The sequence below is a fragment of the Glycine max genome, chromosome 16 (assembly GCF_000004515.6).
Source record: "Glycine max cultivar Williams 82 chromosome 16, Glycine_max_v4.0, whole genome shotgun sequence".
In the NCBI taxonomy this organism is placed as follows: Eukaryota; Viridiplantae; Streptophyta; class Magnoliopsida; order Fabales; family Fabaceae; genus Glycine; species Glycine max.
In genome coordinates this window covers 28750381-28762582 of record NC_038252.2, presented here as the reverse complement: position 1 = coordinate 28762582, position 12202 = coordinate 28750381, and the positions used below count along the sequence as shown (strand labels likewise).

The window sequence follows — 12202 nt, the reverse complement described above, 5'->3', positions numbered from 1 at the left end:
TATTTCTAGAATATTACATCATTGACCTTTATTATTAGTCGAACTAGTTGATGCACTGAATTTTATTTTAGATAAAGACTAATTTTTTTAACTTGAACATAAATTATATTAAATAATTAAATTATAATTTATTTATTTTATTAATATTTTAAAATTAATTTTATAAGTAAATATCATTGATGGAAGTTAAAGAAATATTTTTAATTTTTCATATCTCTACAAATATATAATTATTTAAATTGAGTAAAATATATATTTTGTTTATAGATACAAAATTATAATTCCTTATTTGAAATATTTTTATAATTTTTATTTTAAAAATATTTAGTAAAAAAAATTCAACTTATTATATTGGTATTATATGGAAAATATTATTTTATACCATATTGGAAGAGAGAGAGAAAACTATTGTTTAAGCTACTTTAGAATTATAGTGAAAAATATATTTTCAATTGTTTTATACATGTCTATTGCTCTATTAATAAATTTACTTCATTTGAACAACTGTGCTCAAATTCACTCTTTCAATTTGAGTTTCATCACAGTTAAATTTCATTTTGTTTCCCATTAAAATTTCATTAATCTTTAACACTACTACCAATGAACCATTCTACATTGATTGTTGAGGGAATTCTACATCAGTTTTAGAACTGATTTAGATCCCATCAATGTTGAAAGTTAGATACATTTTCTATGTGGGTTACATATTATCAATATAGAACCTTAATTTTGACTTCCTTGAACCACCACATCAACATGGGACCCATATGATGCCTCTAACTTGTAAAAAAAATAAAAATAGATAGAATCAGAAGAAAGAAAAAAAAAACAAATAATCAATCGTATCTTTCATACTTTTCATATCAAAACAAAAGATAAATTAATCCATATCTTAATCCCAATGATCTCCTCGAGATCTACACGCATAACCCCAACATTTGTGCATTGCAGAGTGCTACTTTGATTTTTGTCACACTATGACAATCGCATATGCATGGCATGAGCACCATTATGAAAATGATCAAATGACTTATTTCATGTCATGTCAATCTTAATACAATGGTGCTTAGAGATTGAAGTGCAACCATGATTCAAACGAAGTTGAAGGGGCGATTCCCTTGAGTTACATTACAATGTTGCACATGTTGAGGTGTGTTACACAATGAAGTGATTGATCTCGGTCTTCAATTGATGAAAGCATGGTTGAACTTGTTTTCAAAGTAGTGGTCATAGATTAAGATGTGGAAGAGTTGAGAAACAAGGAAAGTGGAGCGGACAAGGACATTGAGGAGAGTGGAAGACCTAATATTGATAGTGAAGTCTAAGAGGAACATCGTACCGTACATCATTTATTAAGATCGATTATCTATGTAAAAATTCACTTTTTACATTGATAAACATTTAATGATTTAGAAATAATTTTTGCATTAATTATTTTATAGCTAATATAGAATCCTTTAAATTATTAATTACAAAATTGTCGGCACACTTTTTTATTTTTACATTGATTCTCATATAATCAATGTGAAATGAGCTATGTAAACTGTAGTTTTTGTAGTAGTGCAAATACAAGAATGATACAAGAACAATTTATTCTAGTAATATTGATTACAAAAGTGCCAAAAAAAATTAAAGACTTATATTGCAAGAAAAAAATTTCATGTTTTTCTTTAGTTATACAACACTGACTTACAACAATTTACCAGCCTTGCATCAAATAAGATGAAGTGAAACATTTGGATTATAATCTTCAAATTATAAGCATAATTTATTTTCCATTAACTTTTCACTTATCTCAACCTTTAAAAATATCACCGAAGATTAATTTCACTAAAATCATCATTTGCAAATATGAGAAAGATAAAAGAACAACACATTCTAGTGATACTAAGTGCAAAAGGCTCAGAAAATTAAACACATATATTGTAATTACACACATTTTATGTTATTTCTTTAGTTCTACACATTGACTTACGATAATTTATGTGTCACAAGTTTAAATAAGACGAAGCGAGAGATTTGAAGGGTCAATAATTACGCATAGTGCAACTTTTACAACAAAAAAGGATGTTAAATGAAAATATTAAAGAGGAAAATATTAATTATTGAATTATGAATAAATAATCAACTTATTTAAGATTAAAGCAAACCTTAATCAGAGAGAAAAAATTACATAGAGAAATTTTTTAATGCAAGATAGATAATAATTAATGATATATATCATAATTGTATTGATCTACTTTTCATAAAAAAGTTGATTTATGATATATACTTAAAATATATTAAAAAATAATCAATGAATAATTAATTATTGTTAAAACAATAAAATAACAATGTCTCATAAAAATTAAGATATTCTTTTGTTAAATTTATAATAAAATATTTTTATACAATAATTTATATTACATTAAAGTTAGAGACACAAAAACAGTCACTACTAAAATTAGCGTATTCTAAGTTGGTTTATTAGATTATTCTATGTCGATTTTTAACTGTATTAAAAAAAATATATTGTAAAATGGCATCACATATACTACGACGGTTGTTGAACCGTCTTAGAAAACTTACTATTCTAAGACTATTATTATAACTAGTAATAATAATATCCAAGATGTTTCTCAAATAATAATAATAATAATAATAATAATAATAATAACTAAATATCATATTATAATCTATTTTAGTCATGTAGTAATTAATTGGAAAAACATCTTTTATATATTATGTTTTATTCAATATACTAGATATTATTTGTTTGATAATATAAATATAATTTTTTTATTACTATGCAAGACACATAAAAGTTCAATATATATGATATTAGCGATAATTTCATATTAATAATTTTTAAATACTATCAAGTTGAAGATCACATACCAATTAGTGATAAGGTCAAAGTAATATATATAAGCGGGGACAATTTTTTTCTTATAAGCCGATTTTGTGTGGTTAAGTTAATCCTAATCCTCGTTGTCTAGACTAGTAACATTCATGTTCCAGAAGTCCAATTCTTAATGTGATGAAGTTTATTGGAGATCTCGTATCAACTAATGAATATGTCAAAATAGGCATAAAAGGTGACGATTTTTACCTTACTAACCAATTTTGTGAGGTTGAATTATACCCAATCCCAAATTTTAAGAAACTTATACATGATATATAATTACAAATGATAAATGAAGCAATAACCATATACTAATACCTTTAATTCTTTTTTAAAAAAAATTGATAATTTTATTTTTAACAATTAAAATTAATAAACATAATAAATGAATGCATAATATTCGATGAATGAATGCACAAAGTCAAATAAATATTCATTCATGACACTGTTAAAATTGATTATCCTTTCTCCAATCCAATACATAATAATAAATGTACATTCAAAACACATCTTTTATTAAATATCTCACTAATTTATAAAATTTATTTAATAAATGAGAAATAAAAGAACTAAAAAGGAATTATCTAAGTGGAATAAAGTGTGCCAAATTTTCATTACTTTATAATATAAAAGATATTACAAAGGATGTGCTTTTAAAACCCATTTTCTATTTAGTATATCCCACTAATTTATATAATTATTAAATACATGAAAATAAAATAACTAGAAAGGAGTATTCTAAAATGTCCTTATTTTTTGTGAAAAAAGCAACAAAACCTTCTTATTTTATATTTATAAAAGATTACTCACATATTCTTATTATAAGATTTAATTAAGTAATTCACACGAACCAAGGAATTTAATTAATTTAATTAGTTAAAAGTATAAAAATGAGCATTTTTTGCAATGCTATCCACGTAAACAAAACTAACAAACATTAATAATATATGTTTTCCCACTATCACGTCAATCAAGAACTAATGTTAGCGAATGATATTTTGTGAAAAAGTAATTAATACATGAAAAATTATAAATTGAATCTCATAAAAAAAACATCAAACTATACTTTAAGTTGGATCTATAATAAGAGCACGAGGAAGTATTATATAAGACACATTGAATTTTGATATTTATGATAATGACAATAATTATATATTAATAATTTGAATTTAATGGTTATGTACTATGTAAAAAAATTTATATTTTTAAACCATAAAAAAGTATTGTTGGTATGATAATTAAGATAATTATTATAAAAATAAATAAAATTATTATATATAATTGTTCATAATTGAATGATAATGTAAAACTTTACATAAGGTATTTTCTTTAATAATTTTTAAAATACCATCAAAGTTGTACACTACATATGTAAAAAAAAAAAGTAAAAATATTTGTACACTGCATATAATTATAAATGATAAGTGAATCAATAAATAAATATAGATGGATAACTTTAATTCTTTTTTTTTTTTAATTTGAAACTTTTATTTTTAAAAATTAAAACTCATAAATATAATTATCTAAAAAAACTCATCAATATAATAAATGAGTGAATAAATTAATGAATGCACAAAATCAAATTCTTATTAATGACACCATTGAAATTTATTATTTTTCTCAATATTAATAATATATGTGTTTTTATACGCATTTTTTTATTAAATATCCCATTAATTATCAACTAAAAAGGAATTTATTAAGCACACTAAATAACTAAAATGGGATATTTGGTTAAATAAAAGTGTAAGTAATTTTTTTTTATAAAAAAACACCAAACCTCTATGAAACTAATTGACACTAAAGTAATCCTTAAGGGGGAGAGAGACTAAAGAATAGCATTGTTAGGATGTAATTATCTTTAATTTTTATTCACCTTTTAATTTTTTTCTTATCGATCCACCTATAAAAAATTACACCTTAAAATGAAAGGAATCAACTTTTTATTTTCGTTTATAGTTTTATGCCGTCTTACATGCATGCATGGTACAACACGAGCAACACATGGACTCTCTATTTTAATATTTTGTATATTTTAAAAATGCATGGCTTCATTTACTTGTCTTCTAATCAACAAAACACTCACAGTCACATGATCCACTTGCACTAGAGATATTTTTGAAGTCTTTTTTTAATGTATAATTCTTAACCAGGTCCCACCTTCAAGAAACATGCGTTTATAGTTTTAGAATGGACAAGGATATATGAACATCCATGTATTTAAACATTTATTTATCCTACCAAATTATATCATTTACGGTATCAATGTTTTTTGTCCGATCTTTATTTATTTCTCTTTTAAAGTGCTCAATAGAATAGTGTCCACGTTGCTTTATTCTTTTAGAAAAATATACATTAACACCTGAAGTGCTAGTTGTCGCTTAGGGAGAGAAAAATAAATTAAAAAATAGCAATTATAATTGAACATTTATTTGTTATAAATATATGATCAATATTTTTATTTTTTTCTATCTACTCTTAACACATCATAAATTCTTAATACTTATATTTTTTTCACTAGAAATTCTAAATACTTATTTTTTTTTTCACTAAATGTCTAATAACATTTGGGATGTTCATTATTTAAAAAAAAAATAGAACAATGATAAACACTAACCATTTTTTATTTCAAGCATTCACAAATACTTCTCATTTTTCTTTATCTTTTTTTTCCATATGTCATACCTACATTATTTTTTGAGTGAATATTTCAACTCCCACTTATTTTAAACATCTCATCAATAATTTTTATTTCTCTCCATTTCTATCTTTTTATCACATCCTAAACTTTATCATATTTATATTATTTCATCTTCTGTTTTCTTTCTCTAGATGTTGGATAACACATTGGAAAAATATAAATATAATAGATAATTTGTATAATAAAGAAATAAGATGTGTTAATTGAATATTTCAAATACGCCTGCAAAGATTTGTCATATGCCAAAGCACATGGGTTTGATATTGGTTGTAGATATAAGAATTTTATTAGTGAATAAGATGTAAATATATGAGTAAATATTCTTTCAACTTTGAGATTACCATAATCCTAATAAGTCTCCATATTAATAGGTGTAATATTATCATTAATTTATAATTTTTTTCGTGACAGAACAGAGACATGTGAGTATCGTCAGAGTATATATATAAACCCCGTGATAAGTCCCTGACCTTAGCAATCTATAGCAGCACTTGAAAACACAATTCATTTCCTTGTTTCCTTCCCAATCAACACATAGAACCAGAGTGCAAAGCTTTTGCAGTCAGCAAGAGAACCAAAAAAAATCCCACACCATGGATTTGCTCCTAGAACTGAAAACCGCACTGGAACCGTTCCGCGAAACACTATTGTTCACAATCCCATTGACTCTATTGCTGCTGGGCATAGTGTCCCGAATCCGCAGAAAAACGGCGCCGTATCCACCGGGCCCAAAAGGCCTCCCCCTAATAGGCAACATGAACATCATGAACCAGCTCACACACAAAGGCCTGGCCAACTTAGCGAAGCAATACGGCGGCGTTTTGCACCTCCGCATAGGGTTCCTCCACATGGTGGCGATCTCCAACGCAGAAGCGGCGCGTGAGGTTCTCCAAGTCCAAGACAACATCTTCTCCAACCGCCCCGCGACAATCGCCATCAGCTATTTAACCTACGACCGCGCCGACATGGCTTTCGCGCACTACGGTCCCTTCTGGCGCCAGATGCGCAAGATCTGCGTCATGAAGCTCTTCAGCCGCAAGCGCGCCGAGTCATGGAACACCGTCAGAGACGAAGTCGACTTCATCATCCGTTCTGTTACGAACAACCTCGGAAGCCCCGTCAATGTCGGAGAACTCGTCTTCAACCTAACGAAGAACATCATCTACCGCGCCGCGTTCGGGTCTAGTTCCCAGGAGGGGCAGGACGAGTTCATTTCGATTCTTCAGGAGTTCTCGAAGCTCTTCGGGGCTTTTAATGTTGCAGATTTCGTTCCGTTTCTTGGGTGGGTTGATCCTCAGGGGCTCAACAAGAGGCTTGTGAAGGCACGTGCCTCGCTGGATAGCTTCATTGACAAGATCATCGACGAGCACGTGCAGAAGAGGAGGAGTGGCCACGACGGCGATGAGGAAAGTGACATGGTTGATGAGTTACTGAATTTTTATAGCCATGAGGCGAAGCTGAATGATGAGTCCGACGAGTTGCTCAACTCCATCAGCCTCACCAGGGACAACATCAAAGCCATCATCATGGTACGAACCTCCCTGCCACACTATTTATTTTCAAATGTCTAATACATCAAAGCCATCATCATGGTACGAACCTCCCTGCCACACTATTTATTTTCAAATGTCTAATACATCAAAGCCATCATCATGGTACGAACATCCCTGCCACACTATTTATTTTCAAATGTCTAATACATCAAAATATTTTATTATTTTAAATTTCTCATCACCATCTTTTAAATTAGAAGAGAAAATTATTAAAAAAAAATGAGACACTGAATCACAAAGAAACATCAAGAAGAAAGTGTAAGAGAAAATATAGCTAACATTCATATATATTTTAATTATATATATAAATAAAATGAATACAAATTGTACTTTTCTTAAAAACTATTAAAATAAGATGACTACAAATTGTACTTCACTTAGAAATAAGAAATTTTTGTATACTTACGGACTGTCTCGCGTGTTCATAATTTTAACTTTCAATTTATCAGGAAAAAAAGATTTCATCAAATATCACAAAAAATTAACGGGAATCATTGATAATACTGTCCTGTTTGGTATGGAGAAGACAAATAAAAATTACAGTATTAATGAAAGTAAAGAGGGTGAATAAAAATAGAGAAGAAATAAAATTAAAATAGATTATTTTAATTAAAATTAAAATTAAAGAGGGTGAATACAAAGATAGCTAAAAAAAATAGCTGAAAAATAATATAATGAATTCCATTTCATCATTTTTAAAATTATTTTATCTCGTTTTTTTTTCTTTTATCAAACAAAAAAAAAATATCATTCTTTCCCCCTTCTAATTTGTCTGCAACCGAATAAGCACTGCATGTGACAATAATGCAAGAATTTTTCTTACTCCACACCATTAAATCATCACTTGTAGGAAAAAAAATAATCATCAATGAAAGTACTATTCACTATGGCTCAACCACCCCCTCATTTCAATTATCAACGAGTCTATGTAAAGTCGGAAAAAAAAAAATTAAAGACTTTCAGACAGTCTGTACGTGCAAAGATGTATCATCATCATGAATAATTATAAATTTTCTTACAATATTTTTTTTAACAAATCTTCATGGTTATTAGATGAAAAAATATTAAATATTTTTATTTGTTTATAAGAGTTTAATGGTTATATTTAAAATAATTTTATATTATTATTTAATCATAAATTATTATTATAACTTTTAAAATAATTATTATAAAAATTAATAAATATTATATATATAATAAATTATAATTAAATAATGATATAAAATTATTTTAGCTCTAAGTATCCATCCTTCTCAGTCTTTCGACCGCCTCTAAAAAAAAAGAAAAAAAACTTGAGTTGCCAGGAACTGTATAAAAAAGGTTTGAGACTTGAAAAGAGCAAGATATGTAAGCAGTGGCCATTCCGGTTGCTATTTTCTCTGTTTATAATATATTAAATATATGTATTCTTTCATTTATTTTTTTTATAAAGTATTAAAGATATTGGTAAGAAAATAATTAATGTGCGGGAATATAACTTTACCCAGTATACATGTCAAATAGTAATTCACTCAAATAATATATTCTTAGCTAATAAACTCTTGTGCCATGATATTTTCGTCTATTATTTGTTTTGTGAAAAAGTTGAGGCTAGGACCGCATATTTTCGTCTCTAAGTCAAATGGAGTAATATGTGATTATAGATTGATGTGGATGGTATTACATTACAAGAAAACATAAAAATAAAAAATAAAAAAATACGCCGACAAAACAATTTCCAAAACTTGTTTCTTTGTTTAGAAGAAAACAAAGACCATTAGAATTGTATGAAAATTATTTTTGACTTGCTGTATAAGGAGAGATTCTTTAAAGATTCTCTCCAACTGGTTCGTTTGTTTAACATAACCTGGATTCGTTTGTTTCATAAAAAGGATGAGATTTATGGGTAATAAAAAGGGAAGAAGGGGGAAGAGAACAATTCTTCCTTCCTTTGGACATGGAAAAGGAAAGTGTGCGAGGTTAGTCCTACGTCACTTGTATCATTTCTCAGTTTATGAATGGAAATTCAGAAACAAAAAACGGGTTATATTACTTATATTTTATTTTCTATTTTTTCTTTCATTTTTCTAAAAAAAGCAACTTTTAACCTTTTTGTGAATTAATGTGTAGAAATACTATTATGCATGTTTTATTATTTCATATTTCAGTAATATTTTAGTACTAAATGTTATAATAGGATGAAGCACATTAAATTAAAGGATTGATACTATTTGGTTTGTAAAAAATAGGGTGGGTTTAGGAAAGAAGGAAGTGGGGGGAGGTGGACGTACTATCAAATCCTTCCTTCCTTTTTTGAACATCGTTGACTGTGTAATAATTGTATTTTTTTTATAACTGGAAATAATTATATTTGCAGCTAAGTCCCACATCATTCATATAATTTGTCAATTTATGAACGGTAGAAAAAAAGGGCTACCTGACAAAAATATTTTAATTTATATTACATTTATTTTATATTTGAGATACTTATGCTATTTTATATTCATGTTTTGTTTCTTCACTTTCTATACAACTAAACAAGTAAAAGGAAATTGTTTATCTCTCTTTCATTTCACTTTTTCTTCTGTCGAATAATCTAAAAATTATTATACTTTCTACATTTTTTCATTCTTTCACTTTTTTTTTTCTTATATCAAACACAACAAAAATGTTAAAACAATATTTTACTTTATATACTTTTATATACTTTATTACTTTTATCATATACTTCAGTAATAATATGATGGATTGTCTTAAGAAGAAAGTAATAATATGATGTGACACATCAAAATAAAAGATTGAAATGTTTATAGTATCCCTAGTCACATGTATGTGACAAATAGCTTGTTTATTATTTGTTTAAATTAATAGAAAATGATATTTTTAATATAGTTCGGATATTCTGGTAATCATAACATATATTCCTGAGTAATAAAAAATGTGAACCAAACGTGTGCTTCAATTATTCCTAGACCCAGTGTCCATGCATAATTTTTTTTAAAAAAGATTTTCATGTTACAGGCAAAAGCATACACTATAATTAACTAGTTAACTACGTATAAAATATGCAAACTTAGATCGGGAGAATGAATGGTATAAACTGTGAAGCCTCAAAGATAAAAAGTCCCCATTGTTTTAATTTAGTGGTTAATATCGGTGCCAATTATCTTTCGGTCCATGTCATTGTGATATTTCAATTTCAAGTTTTGAACAACAACAACAAAATAATACAAACAAAAAGAAAAGAAAACCAGAAATGAAACTGTTGATGTAATTATTATTTTTGGTTTTTGTGTACACTAGTAACCAGTAACACTATTAATGTATAGTATTTGAAACAAGATTTTGGTGGATAGTAACTGACAACTATGCAAGACCATGCAGGACGTGATGTTTGGAGGAACCGAAACTGTTGCGTCGGGAATTGAGTGGGCAATGGCGGAGCTAATGAGAAGCCCAGACGACCTACGGCGCGTGCAGCAAGAACTCGCCGACGTGGTGGGCTTGGACCGGCGCGTGGAGGAATCAGACCTCGAAAAGCTCGTATATCTAAAATGCGCTGTCAAGGAGACGCTGCGGCTGCACCCACCTATCCCGCTGCTCCTCCATGAGACTGCGGAGGATGCGGCGGTGTGTGGTTACCACGTGCCGAAGGGCTCGCGCGTGATGATAAACGCGTGGGCCATAGGGCGGGACAAGAGCGCGTGGGAGGACGCGGAAGCGTTCAAGCCTTCGCGGTTTCTGAACCCGCACGTGCCGGATTTCAAAGGGAGTAACTTTGAGTTCATTCCATTCGGGTCGGGTCGGAGATCCTGCCCCGGAATGCAACTGGGTCTTTACACGCTGGAACTGGCCATGGCACACTTGCTTCACTGCTTCACATGGGAGTTACCAGATGGAATGAAACCCAGCGAGTTGGACACGAGTGACGTGTTCGGACTCACCGCGCCCAGGGCGAGTCGACTCGTCGCAGTCCCATTTAAGCGCGTGTTATGCCCTCTCTAATAAAAGAAAAAAAAGTATCGCAAGTTTACGAATAACGGCCTCGAAGGGCTTCACCAAAGTATAAAAAGAACATGGCGGTGAAGTGCTTCGGGACTTTAAGGTTGTTTTTTCTTCTTCTTTAATTGATGTTTTTTATTCCTCAATTGTACGTGGGTGATCGTGTCTGGAGGAGAACCCAGTTATTGTAAAGAAGACAAGGGGATATTAGGTTAAGTTTTCTGTTGATTATTGTAAAGACGATTTGATCTACGTGCGGAAACATCATTATTGTTGGGTTCACTTGGTTGTATTTTTTGGTCGCACTCTGGTTTTAGTTGTTTGCAAACTTGATAAAACCGCAGCAAAACGGAAGTACCTTGCAAAAGTCTTGTCCAGAAAATTTAGGGTTTTATTAGGCAAAATTTACATGGAGGCTAAATATAAATTATTAAATTCAGGGGGCAAAATTATTGACAAAGTTTTATAATGTAGTAATTTTAACATTTCACTTTTAACAAATAATATATATATGACTAATTTATTTAAGTTATTTTACAATATAATTGATTCCAAATAAAATTTGAGTAATTTTAATTTTATAAATTAAAATATGATTAATAATATTATTTTAGTGATGCTTGATTACACTTTCAAAAAAAAAAGTAATGCATGCATTAACAAATATAATCTTTTCATTATACTTTTTTGAAAAATTATTGTTTAATTATTCAAATCAACAATATTTTTTAAACTTTAATGTATTAAAAATATTTTTGCAAAAATTATACCTTCTTAGTCTTGTCACGGGCGTCTAATTGTCATGTCATTACCTTCAATGACTTGCATGGACGTGTCAATGATTGAACATGATGATGTAACACTCTGTTTGTCATATCATCACTTAATGAAAAGATGACTAACGGTAGGTAGTAAAATAAAATAATTTTTTTTAAGTATGTATTTGATAAAAAAAAATAAATTTTTAGATAGTAATCTAAAAACAACCTATTTTTCAGGTATGAAAAACTTATTTAATATATGACATGAAAAATTTATTTAAATTATATATAAGTGGTATTTTACCGTTTATAATTAATGTAC

General features: G+C 28.7%; 1 protein-coding gene across 1 annotated transcript; it reads left to right on the top strand.

The window, feature by feature from the left end:
• Positions 1–5996: 5996 nt before the first annotated feature.
• On the top strand, positions 5997–11401 carry LOC100807448 (cytochrome P450 84A1). The gene is made up of 2 exons (XM_003547905.5): positions 5997–7114; positions 10502–11401. Exons 1-2 carry the CDS (start codon positions 6179–6181, stop codon positions 11120–11122), a joined length of 1557 nt encoding a protein of 518 aa, XP_003547953.1. The 5' UTR covers positions 5997–6178; the 3' UTR covers positions 11123–11401.
• The last annotated feature ends 801 nt before the right edge of the window (positions 11402–12202 follow it).